We start from the raw sequence: 12,856 nt of genomic DNA on the forward strand, positions 1-12,856 counted from the left end.
ACGGCAAATAACAACAACAACAACAGGGTGCCTGGAGGGAGTGGTGCTGGGGTTCGGTCACTGGCCCTTCTCTGCTTCCTTGAGGACTCTGCCTCAGTAGGAGCCCCTTTCAGGCCCTTCCACTCTACACGTTGACGTTCTCTGATGTCCATTGACAGAGAGCCCATCTTAAAGACATCTGTCTGCTGCCCATCTTGCCCCTTTCGAGCTGACTGGGGCAGGAACTCAGACTCCGGAGCAGGCCTCTCAAGATGGCGGCCACAGCTGTGTTCTGTTGAGCCTGTATGCTAAGAGCGTGAGTCACCACTACTGAAAAATAAAGTTTGCATGGAAATTCTTTTGGGTTTCTGGCTTGTCTTAACAAGTCAGAGCTGTTAGCAGCCTGGGCCTGCATCACGGGTGGGACTGGGCAAGGCTGCTGCCTTAGGGTGGATGGACCCCTCTGCTGTCCCCTGTCCCTCTAAAGACTCTGCTGCATTCAGTGTCATTACCTTGTGGCCTCTGAGCATTTAAGAAGCTCTCACAAGACATTTGACTCCTAACCAGAAGGTTGGTGGTTCAAACCCATCAGCCATCCCACGGGAGGAAGATGAGGCTATCTACTTGCATAAGGATTTACTGCCTTGGAAACCTAATGGGGGTTGCTATGAGTCAGAGTTGAATCGATAGCAGTGGGTTTGGTTTTGTTTTTGGTGTGAGCATTTGCTTGTGAGATGCCTGCCACAAGGGTTTGTACAACAAGTCCTTATAAAGAAGCACAGTGTGTGAGTGAGTGAGTTGGGAGGTCGAGGGGAGCGTCCATGTGGGAGCAAACCCCAAAATTGCAAATATGGACAAGTTAATACAGTTTTTAGAACTTCATCAGGATATCACTGCAAGACATTTTTCTTCTGTACCTTGTGATTTTTTTTCCTTTCTTATTCAGTTCCCGTGGGTTCTTAAAGTCCCATCCTCTCTTCCCCAGATTATTTAGAAACAAGCATTTTAAAGCTGGGAGTTGCGCAAGGCTACACACTTGAAAAGTGTGTGCATCTTAGGGTCCTTGGGTTGAGGACTCAAGGGATGGGCCAGGCTTGGTGCTGCCTGTGACGGATGGGACAGCTTTTGAGGGAGACTGGCCAGGTCTGGGTCCTTGCCACTTCCTGGCTGTATATGTGGAGTCACTGGGCCTCCTTTTCTTCATTTGTGCAGTGGGGGTAGTGACAGTTGCTTGCCAGCAGTGTTGTGAGGAGTCACTGAGATGGTGAATTTCACGTGCATTCCATATGCCGGGCATGGAATCAGCAGTCAGGACGTGGTCGCCACTGGCCATCTCAGCACTGGAAAGCTGTCTGGAGCATTGGTTTTTATCCTAAGAAGTTGGAAAGTAGAAACCCTGGGTGGGTGGGGAAAGGGGAAGACTGGAGAGAGAAACAGAACAAAGTGCTAGAACAGAAGTGAGTTGATTTGGAAAAGTTGCGCCCTGGAGCCCAATATAGTTAATCTTTTCTTTTGGATCATAAGGAGAGAGTGGGTAGGCAGGGAGTTAAGTTTGAACAGTGATGATACAGGTTAAGTATACATCCACAGAAGACGATGTTTTATTTCTGGGGGGTGTCCTTGTGAGCTCTCTCTTTAAATATAACTGAGTGTGGGCCCTGGGGAAAGTTTGTAAAATCTCTTTGAGGTTTTTGGGAACAGATGCCATAGAGAGCCAGGCATGATGACCCAAATCTGCATGTATGAGTGTATACACATGCATGTCCATGTCGTAGAGAGGCAAGTGTGATTATCCAGATCTTCATGTAGGTGAGTGTGTGCACACGCATGTCCAGATGCCATAGAGAGCCAGGCATAATTACCCAGGTCTGCGTGTATGTGAGTGTGGGCACGCACGCATGTCTAGATGTCATAGAAAGCCAGGCATGATTACCCAGATCTGCGTGTGTGTGTGTGCATGCATGCATGTCCAGATGCCATAGAAAGTCACACATGATTTCCCAGATCTGTGTGTAGGTAAGTGTGTGCATACATGCATGTCTAGATGTACCACATCTAGTCATCGTGTTGCCTCCGCTTTAAACTTTGAAAAGGGAGTGTAGGTCAGCTTACTTCAGGGTAGTTTCCCTCCTGAGGGCCTAAAATGGCTGGGGAAGGGAAACTGCTGTGCCTCCCTGGGCATAGCTGGTTCGGGCCTTTCTGTGGCATCTTCTGGTGGCTGTACTCATCTGTGTGAATGAGCAAGCACGGCTGTGGTTATGTTTGGGTCCTTGGGCACTGGGAGCCAGGGCGGCCCTGCTCTGCTGGTCTTTTTGAAGTCAGTCGCCTCTCGAGGTCAGAGCTGAGGAAGCAGGCAATGGTTTGGCAGGCTGGCCTGGTTTTAGGTCATGATAATGATATGTGAGAGGTTGTTCTCTAGCTCCAGCCCCCAAGTATGTTGTGTTCTTGAGACACATGTTGGAAAAAGCTCAATTTGAGCCTGAATTCCTTCAAAGGCTGTCAGTAGGGCAGGAAATTACAGCCATGAACCCTGTAGTTAACGTTCTCTGGTGTGAGACCTTGAACTTATTATTAGGTGCTGTTGACGTTTCTGCCCGTCCCATCCCATACTCCTCAGTTCCTGGAGAGGAGGCACAGGTTTAGCTGTGGGCATCATGCTGCAGCTATTCAGGTGCTTATTAATCCATTGATTCATTCACCAAGTCTCACGAGTAGCCTGTAGGCCAGGTGCTGTGCCGGACCATGTGGCTGCTAAGATACATGGAACATAGCCCTGTTCCCAAGGGACTTGCTGGGGGGCTGCAGCTTTGGTGGCCAGACCCACAGGTGAAGAGTTCGAACCCAGGGGACAGAGTATTGTCATGGAGACATATACAAGGCTCCGAGGAAGCTTAGGGAGAGAAGTGTCGGGCTCTACTTGTGTAGTTTGGCTGTGGGGACACAGACCCACTCAAGTTTAGAATGCAGGGGCACAGAGTCCTATGGAGTCCAGCGGGAGCGGGTGCTACTGCATGGTCGCCTTTCTTCCCATGGTGGCAAGGCCTCTACTCCCTCTCCTCTCTGCAAGTCAGCTTGAGCTTTTGTTGGTTTATTTTTCAGAATAACTGTATTTCGTTTTATTTTTAGTGAAAATATGCACAGCAGAACCCATTCCCATTGTGCTTTTTCTAGATGCAACAGTCAGGACATTAACCCATGCTACATTCTTCAACATGGGTCAAAGGGTCTTATTATTTCTGTACTAGTTGTTACACTCCATTGACTTAAGCTCCCTGCTCCCCTACCTTCTTGCCTGTGCTTCTGAGTAGCTGTTGTCCATTTGGTCTCATAGGGATAATTTTGTAAAAGCATGATACTCAATATTGACAATCTTTATTTTATTTTTTTGTTGTGATTTGGGTGAAGGTTTACAGAGTGAGTTCATTTTTCATACAACAGTTCATATACATTTTGTTTCGTGATACTGATTAATTACAGTCCCCACAATGTAGCAGCTCTTTTCCCACTTCCTCCCTGTGGTTACCTTTTTCCTGTGTCCTTCTTTCCTATGCATTTCTGCCCCCTGAGCTGTCTCCCTGTGCAAATACTGCCTTTCTGTTCTTCCGGGGTTGATTGTTCTAGGGAGTGTAACTACCTGGTATAAATGTTTACCTTATACGCATGTCTAACAATCTTTACTTTATGAATTAAACTGTTACTCGGTTTAAAGGTGATTTCAGGGGGTAATTTCAATTCAGGGTTTAAAGAAGAACTTAGGGCAGTAGTCTTGGGGACTCCTTCAACTTCAATAGGCCTGACAAGTTGGATTTTTGAAGAATTTGAAGTTCTCTTCACATTTTTCTCCCTTTATATCAGGATCTGTCTTTTGAGATCCTGTCAGAAGGTTCAGGAGTGGTAGCCAGGCACCACCCAGTTCTGGTCTCAGGTTAGATGAGGCCACAGCCCATGGAGACAGTTAGTGCTGTAATCTGGTTCCATGCCTGATTCTTGGGTTTCCTTCTTTCTCTTTTGCCGCAGAAAAATGCACATCAGTAGTTGTATCTTAGATGGCTGCTCAAAATCCTTCAAGACCCTGGACCCTACTCCCCATGCAGCCAGCTTGCTCTTGCTGGCTCTGCTTCTCTCAGAGGACAGTCTTAGCTACCGTCATCCGTGTAGGAAGAGAACACGTCACTGAATGGGTAATTCACTGAATCGTTAAAGGTTCTCTTCAAAGCTTTGGTTCCTCCGTGGCTTTACTACAGAGCGAGGCTGTTGGCTCTCTTACTTGTGTTCAGTATTTCAGCCACTTTGCCAAACTGTCAGCATTTTCTCTGTGGCCGAGCAGACTTGCCCTGAAGGAATTTTACTGGCTACTCTGATTTGTGAACTTCTGCCTTGAGCCTCCATCTGCATTTGTCCCCACATCTCTGCACCTAGTGACAGAGGAGTCCAGCAAATTGTGCTTAGCAGAGCTTAAGGTCTTAATGTGCCCTTTCAGCAAGTCAGCTTTCAGCAAATGGGTTTGGTGATGTGACTTAGAGCCAGACATGTTTGTCTCACCCTCCTTATCTCTGTTGTTGTTGTTGTTATGTGCCATCGAGTTGGACCCGAATCATAGTGATCCCTCCTTGGGTTTCTGAGGTGGTATCACTACAGAAGTAGATTGCCCAGCCTCAGAGACTCTCCCATCCACACTTTTGGAAGTCACTATGATTGGTTCAATTCTTATCAACTAGCTTTGTATGGCCACACCACTGTGGCCGGGGGTGGGGACAGGCCACAGGGCCTCTGGGGAGCTGAGTCTCCAAGAGGGCATGAGCAAGACGGGGGCCCACTACCACGTCAGCCACCCCATGAAGGAGGGTGGCACAGAAGAGTTGCCCTGAGCTGTAGCTTGCAGGGTGGCTCGGAGTCAGTAGGTGGGCTGGGTCTTCCAGGTCTGGGGAACAGCCTGTGGAAAGACATGAGGTGTGAGACAACAAGAGGGGGTTTGGTGTAGTTGGAGACCAAGCGGGGGGGGGGGGGAGAAGCGGAGGAGTCGGCAGAGGCCTGAGCAGTGGGGGGGCCATTGGGTACATGGTTTGGGGCTCAGGAGAAAGCATGGGTGGAGCTTCGGGTGTCAGGGTGGAGACTTACACTGGAGCCCTGGGTGAGGGACAGTTGCCCTTGGGACCAGGGAGGGGGAGAGAGCAGAGGTGAAGGGTAGGAGGCTGGGTGGGGACAGCCAGAGGGACCAAAGCAGAGGCTGTCGTCCTGGAAGGGGGAGGGTCCTCTCATGAGGGGTCATAGGCCCACTTTGCCATGACAGCAGCTGCTCAGCTGCCTTTTCTCTTCTCCCAAAGCTCGATCTGTGGCCTTCGGCTGGGGCATAGCTGCTGGGCCCCCATCAGTGGGCACATGTGTCAGGCGGGCCACACGCCTCAGCACTCCTGCAGCCCTGAGTCGGACAAGGCCAGGGAGGGGGATGGAGGAAAGAGCTTGTGGGTATCTCCTCCAATGGGCAGTATGCTGCTTCTGCAAAGGGCTGAGAGTAGATAGTTCAGGCTTCTTGGGCTGTGTACTGTCTGACTCACCTGCTGTGTAGTATGAGAGCGTCCATAGACAGTAGAGAAACGAGCGAGCGTGACTGTTTCTAGAAAGCTTATCACCACCCCTGCTCTGTCCTACGAGGCCACTAGCTGAGAGGACTGAGAGGTGAGGAAGATGTGGTTTGCCCAGGATCCCAGAGCTAAGATGCCGTGGGTCTGGAATTGGATGCAGGCCTGTGTTCTGCCCTTGAGTGGCCCTCACGAGCTGATAGTGTCCACCGATGTGTCCGTAAATGATGGCCTGGTTCTGTGTGAGGTTGGCCATTGCTGGGCTAGAAGTTGAAAATAAAAATAAAGGAAACCAGGTATGGCAGTGCTCTGATTTCCTTCATGGTTTTGCTTTTAGATTTCATGATCCGAAAGGTCTCCCCGACCCCAAAGCTGCACGTGTGTGTTCATCTGTTATATAGATAGTTCTTTTGTTTCCTTTCACATACGTAAACGTTACCCTGTCTGGAATCTATGCTGATACATGACAGGAGCAGAAATTTAAGTCTTGTTTCTTGTTCTCCAAATAGTTCTTTGCCCCAGCAACGTTTATGGACGGAGCCATCCCTTCTACTGTGATTTGAAATGTGGGTTTTTATCCCAGCTTGATTTCTGACAAGTGACGGACACCTTGGCCCGTGCACATGACTGGATTTGTGGTCTAGTCCTCAGAAACCCAGCAGGGAGAGGTTTGGAGATAGGAGGTCATCTGCCTTCCGGCCTCAGACCGTGGAGGCTGCCGTGTGGGAACGCTGCGGTGTCACTTGAAGCGTGTGCAGTGGCAGGCCCTGAAGAGGAAGACAGCCACGATGATGAGATGAAGTGAATAATGAGCTGTGCAGGGCTGGGGCGAGGAAGGAAACTGATGTTAGGGAGCACCTGCATCCCGTGCGCCCTGGGCTTGCTGGAGTGTGGTGTTTACGTGAGCCATGGAATTCAGCCCCGGCGTTACCTACCAGCTTCCTCGCTCAGGAAAGTCACCAGCCAGCCAGCGTTGCAGCAGAAGTGAGCACACAGACAGTTAAAGCTTGTCAGAAGAGCATTGTTCCAGGGGGACACCAGACCTCCGTCTGTTCCCTCTTCTGCCATTAACACGAGCGTGGCATGAAGGCGGAGGGACAGCCCCGACAACCCTTTTCTCTGTGATGGCTTTTAAGGGAGAGCGACTGTCAGAGCTCTGCCTGGCACTTACAAGTGTTGTTATCAGTCATTCTGACGTTGACACAAACACAGGGCCATCTGTCGTTCAGGAGGCTGCTGGTGCACAGCCCTGGGACTGATAAAGGTGGGAGGGCTTTACCAGGATGGTGGCCTGGGTCGTGTCAGCGTAGTTCGGACCCACTGTTTCTCCCAGGTGGCTTTCTGGGCAGTGTCGTTTGGGTCCCTCCTGGACATATCTGGTAGCATAGTGGATAAGGCATTTGGCTGCTAACCACAAGGTCAGCGGTTCGAACCACTAGCTGCTCCGTGGAAGGATGATGGGGCGATCTACTTTCATAAAGATTTATAGCCTCAAAAATCCAAAGGGGGTTCCTGTCAGTTAGAATTGACTTGATGGAGTGGGTTTGGTGTTTGGTTTTGGTTTGGACATGTCATCAGGAAAGACCAGTTGCTGGAAAAGGACATCACGATGGGTGAAGCAGAGGGTCAGAGGGTCAGAGGGGGTGAGAGAAACCCTCCGTGGGATGGGCTGGACGCAGTGCATGTGACCGTGGACTCAGACATGCCAGCGTTCGTGAGGATGGTGCAGGACCCAGCTACGTTTTGTTCTGTTAGCCGTGAGGTCACAGCGAGTGGGAGTCGACTCTGTGGCCCCAACAACAAGTGAACTCGGAGCTGAGATTGTAGGCAGCTTGTGCTGTCTTTGCCGGAAGAACTTTCTAATATCTTCCGTGTTCCCTTGGGGAATAGTTCCTCCATCCTCTGAGCGTTTTCTGTGGAATAGCGAGCTTTCGGCTACAAAGCCTGGGTGGCAGTATTTGGGATCGCCTCATCCCAGGCTATTGTTCTATTGGCCTGGAACCCAGACAAGTTTCTCAGCTGCCTCGGAGTGGCATTTACTTGCTGGGTCTGATTTCCCATGTTGCCCACAGTGATCTTGTTTGACACTTGAGAAAATTTTTTAATCTATTCTGCTGCTCTGTGGCACAGACAGACACTTTAGAACATTCCTTTTTATTCCCCAAGGTCAAGGCACACAGTAGCCAGGAAATCCCATAACCCTGAAATGTGCCCAGCTTCACTGGCCTGGGCTTTTCCACTTTGTCCCCAGCTTTACTTCCCTGTCATTGAAGGGAGAGAGACTAAGTGGTTGCTGTGAGTTAGGCAGTGTTCTAAGCACTTACCTTACACCATATTAAATACTTGCAACTCTCTTTACAAGAGAGTTTCTATGAAGATCCCATTTGAGACTTAAGGAAGTTGGTGCTCGGAGAGGGGAGGTAACCTGCTGAAGGCCCCTCTGCTGTGGAGCCAGGATTTGAACTTGGGGACCTGACTCCAGACAGTGTGGTCCCTAGTCCAAGACCCTGACTGCCTACCTCGTGTTGGCTACAGTACATGTGCTGGGCTGGAGGCTTTGCAGATTCAGGTTTTAGTTGAATCTTGCAGCTGTCCCGCAGAGTACGTGGTGGTAGCCCCATTTTGCATCTTGTAAAGGAGGAAACCTGCTCAGGGTTGCGAGCCAATAAGTGGCTGAGCTGTGGTTTGACCTCTGCCTGCCCCAGTGTTGGTTGATAGCAGCTTTCCATGGATCCTACTCCAGTCATTGTAATGGAAGCTACTGGAACCCGTCTGACATCCCCCTGCCCCAGTCACCCCAGAGCCTTACTCCTCTCCAGCTCTGGGGCCAGGATAGTTTCAGGCCTCAAAGAGGGTTTTGAAAAGGGCTTGAGATTCTGTAGGAAATGTCCCACTTTCCCTTGCCTTTTCTGATTACTGAGCGCCCTCATCAGGTGGTTGTGAGAATTGAAACAAGGCCTGTCAGGTGCGGAGAGATTGCTGAACTCTTGTCCTCCGGTGTCTGTTGCGTGGCAGCCCCATGTGAGAGTGGAACTGTGTTCCTGGTGTTTTCTGTGGCGGCCTTTTCAGGAGATCACCAGCCTTTCTTCTAAGGTGCCTCTGCATGGACTCAAACCCCCACCTTTCAGCTCGCAGCTGAGCACTTACCCGTTTGTGCCACCCAGAGACTGGAGCATATTACCAGGCACACGCAGTGGTGATGTCACTCTTGCTATTGATTTTGGAAGTCTAGTAGTTTATATGGATCGTCTCCCTAGATCACTCGTTTTCACGGAATCAGCCCCACATGCGTTGACTGATACCCACCTGTGGATGCGGGGGGGCGGCACTCTGCACCTCTAAGGGGTTGTGCCTCCGTGTGAGGAGACTGAGATGATTACTACATGCTCTTGCACGTGTGGCTGTTCCATCAGTGCAGTAGCCCAGCCCATGGGACACAGTGGCAACCTAGGCCTGGAATCAGGGCGGACTTCTCAGTGGAGGTACCTTTCCATAGGGGCCTGAGTAGCTGAATCAGGTTTTTTTGGATTGAGAATAGAGGATAAACATGAGGAAAAGTTGTGGAAATCCATGAAATATCTGTTGAATTTCATCTTACTCCAGGGAGAGGCTCTCAGGTGTGTGTGGAAGGCCTGAGGGCTGCAGGGGTACCCCCAGCCTACGCCCGAGGCTGCAGGGGTACCCTCCCCCAGTCTATGTTTGAGAGTTCCTTTGGCGGGCAGTGTGCTGGAGGCTGCTGAAACCGACATATTGGGGTCAGGCAAAGAAGTCACATTGTGTTCAGGGGCTTCCTGGAATGATAAAGCTCAGGTTCATGGCCGCTAGCTGCTCCCCCCAGGAGAGGCACGGCCAAGCCGAAGGATGAGGGCCGATGCTCCCAGAGGGCACGGTGCTCGGTTCTGCCCAGTCCCAGGCTTCCCCTCACAGAGTGCACAGGGGCGGAGGGAGGGGCTCCCACTGGGTGCTCTGTCTCTTTTGGGCTCATTCTGCTGAGATCCATGGCAAGGAGCTCATTCGTGTAAATTATCTGTGTACACGCTAGGCCACCACTGAACATGTAAACTATCTGTGCACATATATTTGATGAGGAAGACCCGAGAACAGAGTGCTGTTTCTCTGATTAAGAAGAGATTTCAGCTTCTGCTAGCCTCGAGCTGTTTCCCGAGTCATGGGTGTGTGACACACGGCTGCAGCCTGGCCACCTGCTCCTGGTCTGAAGAGAAGGGCTGAATAGATGTTATCCACTGTCTTCGATAGTCATTCAGTCAGCCCTTTTCCTTGACTCCAGTGCCCTGGGGGTAAATTACTTTTTTTTTTTAAAATATATATCAGTATCTGTTTTCATTTAAAGTAAAAAAATGTAACTTTACCATTCTGATGAGTTCTTCTAAGATGTTAATGTCTCCTGCTGCATCTCATCTTTCTGATGCTCATGGAACCCCGGTGATGGGGGAGCGGGGACTCTTTCCCTCTTGTGCCCAGAGAGGGGCTCCGAGGGCCTGGGATGCTGGTCCAAGGCCCTGACCCAGTTCAGAGTGAAAAGTCACGTGTATGGTTTCCTTGGAGAAACATACAGTTGTGGATTATTGTTCCCCTCCAAGAAGTCTTCCTTCAGGAATGTCCCTTCCTTGAAATTCTAGGACTGTCTCCCCACTTCCTCATCCATGTGCACATCCAGCTCTTACTGAACCCCTACTCTGGGCCAGGCGCTGTGCTGCACGGTTGGGGGCTGTGGCTGGAGGAGTGTGACTGTAACAGCCAGCAATAATGTTGCCACCATGGACTAGTGAAAAACCAAGCCAAACCAGGCAAAAACAGCTGCAGGCCACTTGACTCCCACTAGTGGCCCCAAGCATGTGCCAGTAGAGCTGCGCTCCGTAGGGTTTCAAGGCCTGTAATCCTTCAGAAGTAGACTCGTGAGGTTCCCCTGGGTGGATTTGAACTGAACCTTTCGGTTTGCAGCTGAGCGCTTAACAATTTGTGCCACCCAGGCGCTCCTAAGGTGGTTGTACAGGTTGGGGACAAAGACGAGCGGGACAAAGCGGCTGCTGTGCGACACACGTTTGCTAGATACTTGGTGCAGTTTAGGCTGTGGGCTTCCTAGCAGCCAATTTCAGGAGGGAAATACAGCTCATAGGGTCTATTAGGGAAAAACAAAACAAAACAGAAAAACAGGTTCTGCAGGAGAAATTTAGAACTTCCAGGTTTTAAGATCTGATTGAGTGGTATGGTGAACAGTGTCTGCAGCATGTGAACAGTGACAGCAGTTAAGTTCCGTGTAGGTTGGACCCTGGGGTACTGATTTAATGGTATGGTTTCCTGTCTGAATGCTTGCCTAAGTTGAAGGTAGCTGGAAGAGTAGTGCTCATAACTAATTACAGACTGTGTGTCAGAGAGGTCCCCATGTGCCTTTACAGTGCCACCTGTATACTAGCTATTGAGTGTCACTGTAGGAAAACCATCTGTCTTATTAAATTTGAGTGTGCCAGTGTGCAGCCAAGTGCCAGTTGATCTACTAAGTTGATAAACAGCTATAACTGGGAATGCATCCCTGTTCCAGATACCGTCCAGGAGCAGAGCCTTGGAAAACACACTTGGAAATTGCAGGTGTTTTCTTTCTGTAGCAGCTAAGTATTTTCAGCAAGGCATTTACACATTGGTTCTCACCCTGCCTTTCTGTCTCATGATTAATAAAAGAATCAACTGAGCCCATTGGCTCTCTTGGGAAAGACTCTCTAGGAATTATTTTTGGAAGGGCAAAGGAAACTTATGTAGAGAGGTTCTAATGCAGAGAAGTGAGGGTACAGTGGAACAGGTGAGAGCTGGCTGTTGATTTTGCCTTTGCTTTCTTCCTCAGATGACCTGCGGCAAGCCATCATGGCCATGATGAACAGGAAGGACGAGCTGGAAGAGGAGAACAGGTAGCGTGACACTCAGGCTTCTGCCTCTGGGGCGGAGAGAATGTAGCAGATGGAGGCCCTTGGCTTTGCTGGTGAAATTGAGATCAGTGACTTCCTCTTGCCATGGGAGGTGCAGTCTGAGTCTGTGGACAGGGACTTGAGTGGAAGTAGGGAATGAGAGCGCCTTCCAGCAGCGGCCCTGCCGCAGAACACACCAAGCATTTGGTCAAGCAGTCTTTTCAGTAACCGTCGATTGAGGGCCTGCCTACTGTGCTGCGGGCACGTGAATGCTTGTATTCAGGTTTGCCTGAATCGGGTACCTAGGGCGGGATGATATTAGTTCCCTATGAGCCTAATTACAGACACTGAAGAGGCAGAGGGTTTATTCATCTTCTCCTCCCTGTGGACCCCAGTGCTGAATCCTGCCCAGGTATTAAACACACTGCTACCCTCTGGCTACCTGAAGATGAGGCTTTCACCTGCCAAAACCTTGTCTTGGTACGGGCTGAACGGTAGAGGTGGAGGTCTGCACTTAACCAGCTAACCTGCTAGCACAATTAGGCTACCTCCCCTGGGGCTTGGGCATGGCGTTATGTACGCATATGGACATGCGTGTACACATGCATGTGTGTGTTCATCCTGGCCCCATAGGCTGTTACTCAGAGTGGAAATGAAGGGTCCATGGTGCTATCCAGTTATGATTATTTTTTTGAAAAAACCTTATTTGGACCTGAATTGACAAGCTTCTCCTTTGTTTTTATGGAAATATATGAACACAAATTAGCATACTTTTCTAAAACAAAAGGGTGTTTTATTTTTTCAGATAGTGATGAATACACATATGGAACATTTGTCATCCCAGTGTCCTTCACACAGACAGTTCAGTGACGTTGATTGTGTTCATTGTGGTGTTCAAACGTCACCATTATCTTTTTCTAAATTTTTCCGTCAAGAATGGTATTTTTTTAAAAACATCTTGAGACAGGGTAATTTCAAACTAAAATAAACTTTCAACAAAGAGCTTGTAGACACTGCAGGATTCTTTTCCCTGCTCCGCTGGAGCTATTTTGTTGGAATAAACCCTAGGTTCTATCTTACCTTGTGAAGAACAATAGTCACAGCCCGTGATTTCTTCTTCCCAGAGAAGAAAAACATTGTGGGTTGGGGTGTGGGATAGTGTGGGTGAATGTGTGTGTATGTAGGTGAGGTGTGGGGCATGTGTGTGTATGTCTGTGTAGGTGTATAGAGGAGTGTGGGTATGGGTGACTATAGGTGTGGGGTGTCTGTGTGTAGGTGTGCATGTGATGTGAGTATAGGTGTGTGTGTGTGTTGTGTGTCTGTGTGTATAAGGGTATGGATATGGGTGAGTGTAGGTATGTGTTCAGTTATCTAGTGCCT

The 12,856-nt window shown here is 49.6% G+C and overlaps 1 protein-coding gene across 1 annotated transcript in view; it reads left to right on the top strand.

Moving 5' to 3' along the window:
• SNX29 (sorting nexin 29) overlaps window positions 1–12,856 on the top strand; it is a 681,105-nt gene that overhangs the window by 162,374 nt on the left and 505,875 nt on the right. Inside the window, exon 14 of the mRNA XM_007939635.2 lies at window positions 11,416–11,479. Coding sequence (XP_007937826.2) covers window positions 11,416–11,479 — 64 coding nt within the window. The remainder of the gene's footprint in view (window positions 1–11,415; window positions 11,480–12,856) is intronic.

The sequence above is a fragment of the Orycteropus afer genome, unplaced genomic scaffold, assembly GCF_000298275.1.
Source record: "Orycteropus afer afer isolate SDZICR_OR568_19922 unplaced genomic scaffold, OryAfe1.0 scaffold00061, whole genome shotgun sequence".
Taxonomy (NCBI): domain Eukaryota; kingdom Metazoa; phylum Chordata; class Mammalia; order Tubulidentata; family Orycteropodidae; genus Orycteropus; species Orycteropus afer.